Source organism: Thermobia domestica, chromosome 2 (genome assembly GCF_964235325.1).
Source record: "Thermobia domestica chromosome 2, izTheDome1.hap1.1, whole genome shotgun sequence".
Lineage (NCBI taxonomy): Eukaryota > Metazoa > Arthropoda > Insecta > Zygentoma > Lepismatidae > Thermobia > Thermobia domestica.
In genome coordinates, this window is record NC_137455.1 from 123,388,300 (window position 1) to 123,404,676 (window position 16,377).

Genomic DNA, 16,377 nt, shown 5'->3' on the forward strand with positions numbered 1-16,377 from the left:
GGTATCTGCGCGATTTTGATTTAGGGAAATTATTTCGTTGATTTATTAGGCCTTGATAATATTCATTCGTAAGATTACTTGGAGATTTGTTTAAACACTTCAATCTTTGCTTTCGTAATTTTGCCCTTTGTTTTGATTTTAATCTAGAGATATTTTGAGGATATATTATAGAACGTTCATCTGCAAAACGTACTTTCTTTCCTTTCTTATGGACTTGATGTTCTAAAACCATTCTTAAGTATACACGTGCTGGGTTTGAATGTTCTCCTGTTAAGACATCAGACAAAAAAACACCATCCTCTGACTTTTTTACATTTTTCTCAGTATTCAGAATACTTTTGTTTAAATAAGAAAGACCTAATTTATGGTACTTCACGACATCTGACAAGAAAACTGCTTGCTTATTAACTGGTACACAGTTAACTTTTTCTAAGTTGGTACCTTCACCTACATTCAAATAGCAAGCCTTCTCTGCCAATGTCTCAGGAAAGCTATCTCGATGCGTAGTATCAGATTGATTTATTTCATCGTCTTCCAGTTCCTCTGCAAACTTTCTGTCCTTGTATTTAGATTCCCTAATCTCTCCATGTTCACTTAAAGTATGTTTAAGGTCTAATGTATTTTCTGGACAAACCTCTTGCTGCTTGCTTACATCTAAACCTGTAAACTCAATGTTGTCACCTTCGTGTCGCACAGAGTTCACGGACGTATCAAAAGAATTCTTTTCCAAATCAGAATCGTGCTTGGAAACTGACAGGCTATCTAATGATTTGGACGAATGTTTGCTTGCGTCTTCCGCTTGCAACAGAGACATCTGACATGAAGTTTTCGTCTCTTTTCTACGAGGATCATAATTATCTGTTTGATATTGTTCTTGATTTAACAATGAATGGCTTTTAAACCATCTATCAGGTAGGCTTTTAAACCATCTATCAGGTAACATTTCTTCCAACGCACCGTTAACAGGTTCTGTTTCCAACTTGCAAAATTTGCCAATTAACTCTTTCTCTGAGTTTGTTTGCAACTTCGCCGCGGTGACAGCCTTCTTCGTGGGTTTCGGGCCTGTCAGTGTACCTTTACCAGTTTTAGATGTTTGAACTGTTTGCTGTAATTTATTTAAAATACGCAGTTTTTTATCTGAAACAGAAGTTGCTCGGAACAACTTCTCTGCCAGTGAAATATCTTCATATTCTATCGACACTATATTCTTAGGACTCAACTGCTCCTGTACTTCTTTCTTCTTGTCACACACATTTTTCTCAACCTTAACTGTTTTCTGCTGTATTGAGTTTTTCGATTCTAATTTACTACCGTCCTTACCAATCTTCTTAGTTGATGATCGAAACAAATTAAAAATAGATTTCCCTCCACCGTCACATTTATGATTGTTATCAGGAGAAGTCATTGTCAAAACATGACTAGTCTTACTGACATCGTTGTTACCCCTTCCACTTTCACTGCCCAAGTATAGAATCTCAGAATGGATATGTTCACTCTCTGAAGGGAGTCTAGATCTAAATTTGTTCATACTGGTGGATGTCCTGGCAGCATTACTTTGCAACTTTTCCAAGTGTAAAGCAGTTATCATCCAGCTTTTCTTGACTAAATTACAAGTACTACCCAATTTCCTACCTGGATTTCGAATCCCAGTGTCTAATACAAATATTCTGTTTGACGAAGCACAATCAATTGGATCTTCAGAATTATAAGGAATCTCAATATCTTCTTTCATTTCTGCTAGGGATAGTAGACCTTTTCTTGATTCTGACCCTTTTTGTGAAGATTTTTTCATATTAGAATCATATGCTTTCTTACAGAATGTTTTAATGGTAAACAGTTTAGTAACTGAAAATCTTTCACCACTACTCAGTACCTTCTTATGGCCACAACTGTATGATATGCGCCTTGTAGTAGTTACAGCAACATCACGCTTCATCCTTATTTTGCTGCATTTATTTTCTAAAGCTTTTAGCTTAACTTTTGACGACGAGAAACTTTTTAGAAAACAGTTAAAAGGTTTCTTACGAAATGCGGACTTTGACGTCTCACTATGATACTGTCGGCTTGCACTACAAATTTTGGAACAGCAGGTATCAGGTGAGGTTTCGATTGCATGGTAAGGAACATTCTCTGGCTCTTCGGAAGACTTTAGGGTAGGTTTTGAGAGGTTAGGACACGTGCCATCAGACTGAAAATTAATAGTAAAATGTTACCTTGAATTATGTAACCACTCATTTACTAAACAAATATTTACCTTTAAGTTTCGTATCACATTACTCATCTAATATATGTCTCCTTGTAACCTAATTAGTTTCGCAATATAATGGAAATAGTATACGATATAATGAAAAGTCAGCCTTAGTGTTTACTAGGTTTAAGTTATCTTCAGCATACTGTCTCTTACTGGATTTAGTGACCCGATAGAAACTTCTTCTAAATTCACCATGAAATAAGAACTATTTTAACTTTAAATTAATTCAACCTAATCCACTAAGAAAAAGAAGAAGAATACGTACAATAAATCCCAAATATACATAAAACAGGATATCAGATTCATCAATTTAAGGATTTTATTAAATGACTAGAATCCAACTTGAAAAGATTTGTAGAACAGAACTTTTTTTAGTTGATTTCTCATGATTATTCCCTGTAGGTAAACACATTATTCAAGTAAATACTTATGGAAGAATTAGTGGAATGTAAATGTGACAGGAAACGGGGCACAAACTCTCATGGCTTGGAATTGAATCACGAAAGACCCCTCGAACCAGAGATGAGCACTACCACTGAGTTACCATGTCCCGTTGAACAAAACTGTCATTAAGAGTTAAACAGAAGTATTAAGCAATTTTGTTTTCTTCCACTATAACTATCAAATGCTCTTCCCAGAGGTTAAATTCAGAAGACTAATTTATAGTGGATAGGTTACATATTAGTATTCATGGTAGCTCTTACTGGTGACCAGTAGAATTTACGCGTTACAGGTAGAAGATGGATTTAAAGAAAAGGCTCAACGAATTTTCCAGTTCACAAATGTTCAACGCGGCACGATCCGGTTGCACGACACAGATTTCGTCGATAGACTTCCTCGATAGTCGATATTCTTCCCATATCTTGAACATGATGGAAGTTGGCGGGAAATGTCACAAGCGTCCAACGCTCCCAAAATGAATGGAAGTCGTGCGAGTACTGGTCATGACAACCCATTCTCCAATCGAGAATGCGATGACCCATAAAGTTGAAACTGACTGTTAGTCAATTCAGATGTCCGAAACAAATTCCAACACCCCCAAAATGTCTGTTATATGTCATTCATTACTCAAGTAACTTCCATTTCTCTGATCATTTCTGCACTGACCCGTCAACCAAGCGAAAGGGAACTTGTAAGAGTTATATTCAAATACGATTAACCGTTTTCAAGCAATGACAAATTAGATAACTTTCGAGACACCCTATATATCAAAATCAGTGTTAAACATCGTATTCTCACTAGGTCTAAAAATATATATCGAATGGCATACCACATTTCCTAGAAAGTATGACTGAAATTTCAGTTTTGTAATCTACATAAAAATGAAATTCAGGTTGTCTGCCTCATGGAAAAAAAAAAGTTTAATCGTTTAAAATGAATTTTTAAACATACGTTAGTACCTACCCTGAACTGGGCTTTTATCATATCTTAAGGAGGAAGAACACAAAATTTGTTAAAAACAGAATCTCAGAAACCCGTCAAAATAGGGGCATGGAATCTGTATGTTTAAAAGATGTCCTGACTGACATGAATTAAAGCCCAGGCCAAACCGCTTAAGCTAGAAACTTAAGTTTGAAGAAGGTATATAATTTGAGATGTATGATCCCACTAAGGAAGAATTTTTGAAAATTCTACGGAGAGAGAAACAGGAGTAGCTATTATCTTAAAATATCCATATCTCGGAATCTCTGACACATGAAATTTGGTATTTAGACTTTTCATTTTAAATAATTACAGACGTGTTTCGGCGTTCTTTGATATTTTCCTTACAAAGGAAAAAAGAAAAAAACCGAGGTTGCAATTATTAAAATAAAATGGCTATACCTCGAAACCCCTTGATAAGCATGAAAATCAGTATCTCAACTTTTATGTAACTGAAAACTTGTTTCAGCGCTGTTTGATGTATACCTTAGAAGGGAAGAAAAAAGGTTGCAATTGTTATAATACGATGGCTACGTCTCGAAAGCACTTAAGATTAGAGACATGTTAAGGATATGAGAAGTTCGGGGGTTTGGGCAAAGTCCCCAACTAGCCGAAAGTTATTTCGGAAAATAAACTCGTTAACAATGTGGACACATGTTTCAGTGTTTGCTAAATTTCTGTTTTTAGGGAGGAGAAAAATACTATTTTTCTCTGCATTTAAATCAACGTTATCTTTCCTATCATAATGGATAAACTGCTAAAAATTTGTAATGAATTTTGGAACATAGGATTGTCCTCGAGCTGGGATTGTATAATATTGTTTGATTAGAATCCTAAGGAAGAAAAGGGGTTTCAAAGTGTATCCTAAGAATAAAGTATCTCCAGAATGCCTCACGTTACAAAGATGGAGGTTGGTAATATAAACTCATTGAAAGTAGGTGGACACTTGTCCCGGCATTTTCAAAAGTTCCACTTTTAAGGTGGAGGGCGCAATTTTATATTATTTTCGCATCAACGTTATCTATCATCATTATGGGAAAATAGTTGAACAGTTTGAAGGGGATTTTTTTTTGAACACAGGATCTTACTCAGGCCAGGTTTATATCAAGTCACTTTCATTGAAATTTATATCCTAAGGGGGAGAGGGTGGAAGAAAGTAACGTAAAAATACAATATCTCACGAGCCTCTCATTTACGGACATCGAACTCGCTATATGAACTCCTAATTAAAAGTAAGCGGACACACGCCCCAACGTTTTCGAAAATTCCACTTAAGGGGGACGGAAGAAGCAATTTCTATATTTTTGTCATTCTCTATTTCATCATCCAGAAGAAAACAGCTAAACAGTTTGAAATTAATTTTGGAACATTAGTAGTATTTGGCTTGAACCAGATTATCATGTTCTTTCCATTAAAATATATATCCTCAGAGAAGAGGAGGAGAGGTTGTAGCAGATATTGTGAGGTTCAAGATTTGTCTCAAAAAAAAATTATCTTAGGTGCTGTTCAAATTAGAAGATGTAACTAGGTACTTCTTACTGAATATAAGCTGACTCGTGTCCCAGCGCTTTTGGAAATTATGCTTCTAAAGGGAGAAAAGGGGAGGTCCTAAAATCTCTGAATTTCTATTTTGTATTCATAATATGTCGAAAGTGAGGAAACTGCTGAACAGTTTAACGTGTGTTTTTGAACGTAATTAGCACTTTGTCAAACGGAGTTTTCATTTCGCTTTGATTCAAATACGCATCCTAAGAGGGTGAGAGGTTTCAAATTTTTCATAAACCTATCCTTCTCATTCGGAGAATGGGCATTTCAGGTAGTACTAAATATCTGGATTCATGTGTACTATACATTTATAAGAATGTCATACCTCCTTTTATTTCAAACAATATTCTGTATTATTATTATTGTAAAAATTATAACTATTTCAAACTAGGAATAAAAAATCATACAATGATGCGGTTTTCTTTTTCTTCGTTCATCTGTAAATTTAGATTGGAAGCAAACACAAGCCTAAAGCTTAAGTCAGCAGCATTGCCTCTTGTACTCACACTACAATTTTATAAGCAAATTGGTTTTATGCTTGTAACTTCAAGTTTCACTAGTACACAGTCAATAATGATCTTGGAAAATTCAACAAGAAAGCTTCTAAGTTGGAGAATAAATATACAGGGCTTTCTGACGAAGGCCTTCAGTAACACCAACAGCATAATTACGTAGCAATATAATCCATGAAGTTAAACGCTATGTCTGTAATTACTTGTAAGTAGATCCGTAAAGAAACATGTCCATCCAAATAAGACCAAATAAATGTATTCTATACAGAGTCAATTTTCTGTGATTTCTAGCGATACGACCAGCGATTTAGCGTCACACAGTAAAAGATATGATCAAATTTTAACCACATGAAAATGACAACCACTGATTTTAATCATATCTTGCGACTGCAATTCAGTAAAATATTGTACCTATATCTTAAGTATACTTTCTTACCTTTGGAGCCGATCCTAAAATCCTCTCTTCCAGGATAGAGGAAATCTCTGCTGCACGACTTGAAGAACTAACATGAAGGTTGCGACTTGCGATCTGTAATGCTGGCCAGGACAATTTGGTAACCTACAAATACATTTTTAAGAATTATAATTGAATCACAATCACAAATCAACATTCTTACTAAATTTATCGATATTTTTTTTTTTTTTTTTTTTTTTTGGATTTTCAAGTCAAATTAGCAATAACGCCAAGATGCCACTTATATCTGAATGAGGGATCCGGACAGACTGTGACCCAATACCGTGGACCAAATTAATACAAAAATGAGCGCTAGCCATTCGGAAGCCCTTATATAGGCGCGCTCTCTGGAGACTTATTGCATAGAATTCAAAAAGATGAAACTGATTTAAAATCGCTGCATCACCAAATAGGAAATTCCTTTCAATCGAACTACTGCTGTTAGTGAGGGATGATCTAGTCTCATTCCACGTCTAAACACCCAGAAAAAATCTGAAATGACAAACACAGATTCAGATTTTAATGGAACTTCGTGTACTTGTTAACACTACTATGGTATGAAGACCTGTAAAATTTTTCTTCCGAAATCCTAGTAGTTTGTGAGAAATACGAGACTAAAGTTTCAGAATTTCAGGCATCCCGGTCGTTCTCGAGGCCATCTAATATTTCGTGGAGCTTAATACAAAAAATTATATCTCTGTATCTAAGCAATGTATCACCTGGAAATTTCTACCCGAAGTTTATATAAGTCTGTAGAGCTAATAATAATAATAATAATAATAATAATAAAACACCATCAAAATTGCTGTACATTAAGGGTGAAAAATGCACCCTTGCAATTCAAAATAGTCAATTTTTTGTGTAAATTTCTAATTTTACGTAATGCGCATTATCGCTGTGAGGCGGACCAATTACCTTGCCGCTATTTTTTTTTAATTGAACCTTAAGGTATGTTCTAAGAGACTGTAAAATAAAATTAGTGGTTTGTAAATGCTTCGGTTAGTAATTTTCGTTTAACCCTTCAAAGCCAACGCGCCAGCGTTTCGTGTCATCTGTAAAGTGTTATTGTCATTGATGCAAGCAAGGAATTGGCACATCATAGCTCGATTCACTCACATAGGTCTCAAGTAATTACTAAGTATACGTGTTGTTTCTGTTGAAGTGTGTGTGGGGGTTCAGAGAAGCGGGGTAACCAGGCTAGAAACATTCACTTTTGAAATTTTATAATAAATAAAAAAATAAAAAATATGTTTGCCGAACTATTAATATAATCAAAGTGAATTTGTTAAAATTGAATTAATTTTCCAAATCTACAGTCCATTATCTTTTAAATAACGTAGAAATGAAGGCTATATGACAGTCCGGGTGGGGGCAGTACCGGATTATTTTTCGATTGGGAAGACCTACTTTCATAAACGTAATTTACAAATAGGAACAACAGGACCAAACAAAGTACAGATCAAAACTCAATTTAGTACTTCTTTTTATCAACATTTACGACAGTTACATTTTAGTCTTCAAAACGAAATAAAAATAATGATTGAACTTTTCCACTACATTAAATTGAAAATTTGCAACCAAAGAAATATGCAAAACTCCTTGTGCATGAAATCAATTTCTTACCTCAGCATATGCCAATCCCAGTTTAAGCAAAACGCAGCCTGTATTGTTCCTCCACAAACTGACCCTCCTTATCTGAGAAATAATATACTCTTCCAGTACTTTAGTAAAGGGGGCGCACACTGGTCCTGCAGAAGACCAGTAAAAGGATGGAGCCGGTCCAAAAGGGTGCATCAACTTGACTTCAACATCATTTTTCCCTTTATCTTTACCTAACGCTAGCCCAAAAAACCAATGGTTATCGTAGACACATGCAGGATACGAATTAGTGATGTCGTCCGCGATGTTCATTCGAGATGATGTCTTTTCTTCAGTAAAATGAAAAATGGAACTGAAATCTGGATCAGCACTGATTCGCTTTGTCCCAATCGAGGTTTGGCTTAGAGAAGAGAACTGATAAGATCGTGTTCCAGGAATTGTTTTTGCACCAGAAAAACTATTTTGTAGTTTTTTTACGTGTATCTATGAGTTTCTTTTTTCAGCAAGCTGAAATTTATATGTTCAATGCGAGATCTACAGAAGGTAAAAACTTTTTCTGGCGTATTTAAAAAATTAGAACATCTTTGAAGGCTTTCTTTAGTAAGCAGACGTTTAATTGTCCCACCAATACCATTACATGGGGATTTACCATGGCTTGTAGCAAAAAATGACCACGATGCACTTAAGGAGAAATCCTCATAATGGTAACACAAGTTCATGAAGTTCTTACAATTCTTGCACTGCGCAGCGCATCCATCACTAAAGTAATTTACATTTTTGACATGTGGAAATTGCTCTTTCAGAAAAAAAGTTATTTGTTTCTGTCTCAAACAAATGCGACATCGTGTTCCAAGTCATCTGATATCACACACAAACTAGAAACAGTGAGGTCTGCAGACGTGTATATAGTACTGCTGGGTGTAGGGTACAGGAATCAGTAGACCAGTGATACTCTTGAACTTCGTCTTAAATTATGTAGGAATAATTTTCACTGAAGTCCATCAGAACGGCGGCTGTCTCTGTGCTTTGGAAATAAATGAATGTGACACAAGCTTTTCAAGCTTTCGTATCAAAATTGTTACATACTCGTCCAGTGTGACAGTACTTTTCACCAATTCTGTTCTGTCCGTTGATACCCACTGGTAATATGTTACTTCCTCTCCAGGATCAAAATCCTCGAATTTTGCAATCAGAAGCTGCCTCAAATTTTCACTGGAAGGGACACTCGGAACAATGCCTCAGCATGCAATCCCGACTGTACACAGTACAAACCAGATGACGGATCAAGTCTTGATATGTCTCTTCTATATGACATGCGTGCAGTAGGAGAATAACGTTTTGATGTATTGTACACACGCACACGGAAAGTGTCCCAGCAGAACCTGCTAATACACACCACTTAGAACGTAGCGTGCAAAATTTAGAAAATCCAATTTTAATGTTGAGATGTTGAAGTTTAATTGAGGAGTATAATTCTTTTAAATTCCCAAGTAATAATCGCTTTTCCATGTGTACATTTTTTGAAATACTCACTGTTTTTCCAGGTAGAATTCTGGAATATTCATCATCAACGTAGAAATTCTTTACTATTTGAATTGTATCTTCACTTAGCTGTTTTCCCTTTCTTAATTCAGGAATAGCTAAAATTTCTTTATTCTTCAGAATTTTCTGGACGGCATATTCACTCACTTAAATTCATCGACAATCTGCTTCCTCCAAGATGAGGGCACTAAAGTTAACCGTTGTACTTTTTCTCTTCTAGTGATTTTACCTTGGAGTTTGGTCTTTATTAAATCAAGAAGTTTATCCATATCATAAGCCTTTTTTTTCACATCTTTTGAAATTTTACAAGAATCTTGTTTCGAGACAAGCTCTTTTCCCACAACTTTGCTTATTTTACTTTTCAGAGTAGAACTCGCTGAGTCAAGCTTTCTTTTAGCATATGCAGGCTTGCTGTGTGACGGAATGGCATGGAATTTTAGAGGTGACTCCCCTAATGCTGTAAGTGAAACATTAACATGCTCTACAGTTTAGTTTTTTGCGACAGATTCTTCTAAAACAGATACATCGTATTCACTAAATCCGCCCACGTCTTTGCATTCAAAGGAAATCCCAAGTTTGTTTCTGCAATTACCGCATATCTTTTGTCCAGGAATAGCCTTTACAGAGTCAATGCTTTTATTAATTTCATTAGCAAAATCAACACTTACTTCTCGCAAAGCCTTAGTGATTGGTTTTTTGTAGCAATTAAATGAATCAAAACAACTTGTCTGATAATGTTCATACTTCAAGTAATATGTTTTATGAGGTTCACAAACCAGAACTGATTCCACTCCTTTGGGATAACAATTCTTTCTCGGATGCACTGATAATACAATGCAATTTGACCACCCGTGTATAGCTGTTTTTATGGCATTCACTTTTAGTTTCCTTTCCTACACTGTTCTAATTCACTTCGCGACATCGTTGTAGGCCAAATTATCACTTGACAGGATGAAAAACACTATCTTGCAGCAACCCCAATAAGTATTCAGTCTTAAGCACTCAACACCACAAACATCTGCACAGAAACACAGCTGAAACCGAAATGAACAAGTTACTGTATGGCCACAATGTCGAATCAGGCAAGATGAGACATGTTCCTACTTGCATTGCTCAGACAAGATTTTTCACGTCAGCTTGGTAGTTCAAGACAACTTGCATGTTCGCGTTAACTGAACGATTTTCAATCCGTAACTAGTTCTGCATTAGATTTGATAGTTTATTATGCATCGTGTACATTGATAGCTAAAAGTTTTGAGATGAAGAAATGAAATTTACTCCCCTCCCACAGTTGCAAATTCGGTCAATCTCACTTCGTCTCAAATACTGAAAGCTACACAATAACTAAAAATAACGGAGTTTAGAACTTCAGATGGAGAAAGTATTTTATTCGTGTGCTCATGAAACGAACATTTGTCCTTGTGTACAGGATGTCTTAAAAGTCCCCTGACAGAGTAACTCTGTTATTATCAGAGTTACAACAAAATGTGAGAGAGAAAATCGTCTCCAAATATGTTTTCAATCTAACGTGAAGGACTTTTTTAAATCGAACTAGCCGTTTGGGTTGTACACTCCTTATGTACCCAATGTTAAATAAAAATGCAACATTGCCATTTACCTGGACCCACAAGTAAGTGAATGAAGTTACTGTCTTTTACGCTAACGTGTCGATGGCAAGCCCATTTAAAACATGACTCCTATTCACCATACTTTTACAAAATTGATCCACCTCCCTCAGACCCTCTATTAATGGCAACGTTGCATTTTCGTTTAACATTGGGCGCATAAAGAGTGCACAGCCCAAACGGCTAATCCGATTTTAAAAAATCCTTTACTTTAGATTGAAAACATCATATTTGGAAACTGTTTTTCCTCTTACATTTTGTTGTAACTATGATAACAGTTACCCCATGTCAGGGGACTTTTGAGCGACCCTGTATATTTAACAACTACGAACGTAAGATCTTTGACAATATATCAACAAATATATTAAATAAATGTATACTCTTCAAGTCATACAAAACTTTGCATTATGACTAAAAGCTTGTACTTTAGTTTGTAGGGTTAGGTTAAGTTTGGTTGGCAGGATTTTTATCTGGCACTGGTTTCCCCTCGACTGTTATATAACCTTCATTTCTACTTTATTTGAAAGATAATGGATTGTAGATTTGGAAAATTAATTCAATTTTAACATTAAATTCACTTTGATTATATTAATAGTTCGGCAAACAAAAAACTATAAAATTTCGAGAATGAATGTTTCTAGCCTAGTTATCCCGCTTCTCTGAACCCCTACACATTTCAACACAAACAACACGTATACTTAATGATTACTTGAGATCTGTATGAGTGAATCGAGCAATAATATGCCAATACCTTGCTTGCATCAATGACAATAACACTTAACAGATGACACGAAACGCTGGTGCGTTGACCTTGAAGGGTTAAACGAGAATTACTAACCAAAGCATTCAAGAAACCACTAATTTTATTTTACAGTCTCTTAGAACATACCTTAAGGTTCAATTTTTAAAAAAAGAGCGGCAAGGTAATTGGTCCGCCTCACAGCGATAATGCGCATTATGTAAAATTGGAAATTTACACAAAAAATTAACTATTTTGAATTGCAAGGGTGCATTTTTTACCCTTAATGTACAGCAATCTTGATGGTGTTTTTTTCATTAGCTCTACAGACTTACATAAACCTCGGGTAGAAATTTCCAAGTGATACATTGCTTAGATACTGAGATATGAATTTTTGTATTGAACTCTACGAAATATTAGATGGCCTCGAGAACGACCGGGATGCCTGAAATTCTGAAACTTTGGTCTCGTATTTCTCACAAACTATTAGGATTTCGGAAGAAAAATTTTGCAAGTCTTCAATACCTTAGTAGTGTTAACAAGTACACGAAGTTTCATTAAAATCTGAATTGCTGGGTGACGGTCTGGGTGATTTGACGTGGAATGAGCCTCTATTGTTTTCAATAACTGCCGTTAGAAGTCTCTTAGCAGTTTCAACAGTCTCAAGACGCAGACCTAGCAACATATGGCTTTCTATATTATGCGATTCAGCAGGATAAAAATCTATTTTTGTGCATCATTTTAAGTTTCCGCACCGAAGTTTCGAAAGACCAGAAGCGTTCATAATGCTCCAAAATCAGGTAGGCCACCATCCACAGCTACATCCGCAGAGAAGGTGGCGAGGGTGCAAGACGTGCTGCTGCACAGTCCAAAGAAATCGGTTAGACGACTAGCTCAGCAGGCTCACGTGCCCGTGGGTTCCGTTCAAGATTCTCCAGAAGTCACTGTCCATGTGTCCGTACTGCATTTTGGAGCCCTACCTAGGTGAACTGAATGAGGACGAAATTGAGAATGCTTGGTTTCATTCAACAGGATGGGGCGACTGCACATATCGCCCACAAGACGATAAGCTTTTTACAGGACATCTTCGGTGACCGCATCATCTCTCGAGGACTCTGGCCTCCGCGTTCACCCGACTTGACTCCACCGGATTACTTTTTATGGGTTACGTTGAAGGGAAAGGCCTATGAAGGCAATCCGCACACCATAAAGAACTCCAAGCTGCACTAACACGTCACATTCGGAACATCACTCCTGATGTTCTGCACAACGTCTTCAAGAACATGCAGAAACGTGTACAATTGACTTCAAGTGTAAGGGGATCACTTCGAGCACCTCTTATAACTTCCATGACATTAAAGTTTAGCTTCGAGCTAATTTCAGTTCTTTAAAGTGGTTTATGGAAAAAAAATACGGCAAGTTATGAACTGCATAGTTACTTTCTGAACACCCTGCATATGTATGAATTTAATAGAAGTACTTGGAATTGAAAGTCAAATGTCTTGGTTGACAACTGTCGGGCGGCGACTGTAGCGCAGCGGGTTGATGATAATGTATTAGGGCAAACTCGGTATTTCGTGACAAGCAGCAGAATGGCACTGTGCAGTGGACTGAGCAGACGCTATCAGTCAGTGGTGCCCTTTCCCCTAAGTGTTTGGACGGAATACCCGTTTAACCCAAAAACGTAATAGAGGAGACCGGAGTTATGACAAAACCAAAATAATTTTCTTTGTAGTCTAAATTATTCAATTCCCTAACTTTCTGCCGTTCTTGAAAGTATCGTTATAATTGAAGTTCGATTGTGCCATTTTCAGTGAAAAATTATCTCGCCATCAAATTACTTGGGCGCAAGCTGCGACCTAAAGTCATCTGGTAATAGTATAAGATGAGCGACCTCTGATTTCCAAAGAGGTAAACTGTTGGCGCTCGGTTATATAATGAATGTGATAAAAGTGGCAAATGTGACGAGTGTCTTGGGAGGGGCAGTGCTCGAAGGTGATGATGGCCTACAAAACTGACAAAACCAAATCGGAGAAGAGGAATATTGGTCGGAAAAAAACTCAGTGACAGAATCCGTCGAGCATTAAAGTGGATTAATGAATGCAACCGTGGTGCAAGTGAAGGAACTCAAGCATAACCTCCCATAGCCTGTGTCGACAATCACAATTACAAGATACGGACATATGGCGTCGGTTGCATGAAGGAACCGCTGATAAGGGCACATTACGCTTCTGCATACAACAACAGTGTCGTGAATATGTAATATGGTTCGCTGGTGATTGGAAACTTCATATGATCGGATGTCATTGTTCACGTTATTTCAAACCGTAAGTTGTGTTTATTTGTGGTGAACGCCCAAAGAAGCTTATGATCTGCAGTGTGTCCCAACCCTGAAAACATGACTAATGCTGTGGGGCCCAGTATCTTGGTTTTACGTGGGTTCTGTGCTTATCGGCCGGTTACTGCCCGTGATTCTATCATTTTAGGGAGCCATGAGCATCCTATGGTCCATATGTGGAATATAACACTCATTCCGAGCACAGCTGGAGCTGTTGTAGGTAGTTTGAGAAACATCAAGATGAATACTTCCCATGGCCCTGAACATCCGTGGACCGTTTTGCAGACACAAATCCGACGCAATTCCTGCCTTCTTCCTCTCACGGAACTGACTGACGCACTGCACGCGGAATGGTGTAATATTCCACTTGCTACATAATCATAATCAAAGTACTTGGGACATAATTATGAGCTGTATGAATCCATTCCAGACGTCGCATTACAAATATTCTAAGGGCGAAAAATTATCCAACGCCATATTAATCTGGTAAGTTACGCCTTTTCAGGAGTTTCAATTTTGTTTTCCATTTTATATATATAGGCTGAGAAAAATTACCACTCAAATCTCGGGTAGTGATTCTTCATATCAAATGAAAAAAATAAAGAGTTCTAACAACCATGTGTTTAAAAAATGCTTTCTTTTAGTTTTAAACCGCCAAAAATGCAAAAATCATGTTCTGAAACACTAGCATGAAAAATATGAGACCTACTGAAAACTGTTCCACGAATTACAACGATACTAAAGATCAGATTTCACAATTCTCCGGTACCGGTGCAAAAAACTGTATAAACGAAGCTGGGATACAGGTATATACTTTTAAGTACTAATTACACATTAATAACAATATCCAAGAATATTACTTTTAAGATCACTCCATTTCTCTGATAGTAATCGAAAATAATTAACAATACTTTTCCCTTTCATAATATAGGCCTAATCAATATTACCTTTAGGAGTTGCGTATTCTACCTTCAAAGAAAAGTTTTTGCTGAAGTGGAATCAAATTCTTGGTATTAAAATATGATTTGGTAATACTTTTTAAGAACGTACAGTCCACGAAGTTTTGTCCCAAAAATTTTTAACTGTTGTAACTCGGGAATGAAACGTTATATAAATGAGAGTTTCACACACGAGAGGTTCTTTGGCTTATTTTTTCAAGGAAATAATCTACATTCTACAAGTAAACAACACATGTGATGAGGGGAGAATAGCGTTACCTACAGAAAGAAATATCAAAAACCCTTTCTTTGCCAAGAAACATTTTCAAAACCTCATGGAACGACAACTTCTATAATTTGACATGGCGTGTATTAACATGTCAAAACAACGTTGGTATGTTGTGTTTACAACGTATGCGTTCATAATATTTTATGACGTCAGTATGAAAACCTAGTTTTCCACAATTTTTTGTCTGCTAGGCACACTGTAAGCACCAAACTGGGTGGCAAGTGTCTGTATATTATAGAGGAAAAAACAAAAATTTAGCAAATTTAAACACCTGAACTAAACATAACTTATATGGTTATTTCTATTGTGTGTTTGGTTGGCAATAGAACAAAATGTCTGAAACAAAACCTCATTGCTCCCGTCTTCTGTGTGTTAGTTGTTTACATGTAGTGTTGTCATTGTTTATTTTCGTTATGATAATGTCTATTTTTGTTTGTCATTGTTTACATGCCACGTACACATAGCAAGAACGTGTTTATTATTAGTGCCTTCTTGAACGGATAATTCAACAGATGTGGGAATAATTTGTGCTAAGGTTTCCTAGCCTATACCACATGGGAAAACAATATTGCGACTTCAAAAATTTTTAGAGGCAGGAACTGTGTGACGCCTAGAAGTGGAAGACCTATTAAGAACATAAACCTTCGTATCCATATTGGAGGCTGATGAATGAGATTTATTTTGTTTGATGCAATAAGCGTTCCTTTTCCGCAGAGGTTTATGTAAGACGTGGAATTACACTTTAAGGTGGAATCCGAACCACCGTAATTGTAATGCCTTCTGTTATCTCCACTGGGAATCGAACACGGGATCCCATGCACCGAAAGCACGCGTGCTAGTTACTAGGCTAAAAGATCAAAAAGAATACTGTTATCAACATGATGGTGCTACGAATCATTCATCACATGAAACAGACCATGAAAAAATGAAATGAAATCTTTGAATTTTACGTCCCACGGTTATGCCGGTTAGGCTAAAGGAGACAGTGATGATGAGTAATGAATGAAATGGTGGAATGAAGAAAGTGGGAGGAAACGGTAGAACCCAAAGAAAACACAGGCACACGGTGTTTGTCCACCACAAAGTTCACTAAAACAGACCTTGAATCTTATGGCTTTGTGGA

At 36.6% G+C, this 16,377-nt stretch overlaps 2 protein-coding genes across 2 annotated transcripts in view; one reads left to right on the top strand and one right to left on the bottom strand.

The window, feature by feature from the left end:
• Positions 1-16,377, top strand: part of LOC145675263 (acidic mammalian chitinase-like) — a 354,567-nt gene that overhangs the window by 168,030 nt on the left and 170,160 nt on the right. The gene's annotated exons all lie outside the window — the stretch shown is intronic.
• blw (ATP synthase subunit alpha blw, mitochondrial) overlaps positions 1-16,377 on the bottom strand; it is a 76,308-nt gene that overhangs the window by 53,438 nt on the left and 6,493 nt on the right. The window contains exon 2 of the mRNA XM_081745643.1: positions 6,167-6,289. Coding sequence (XP_081601769.1) covers positions 6,167-6,289 — 123 coding nt within the window. The remainder of the gene's footprint in view (positions 1-6,166; positions 6,290-16,377) is intronic.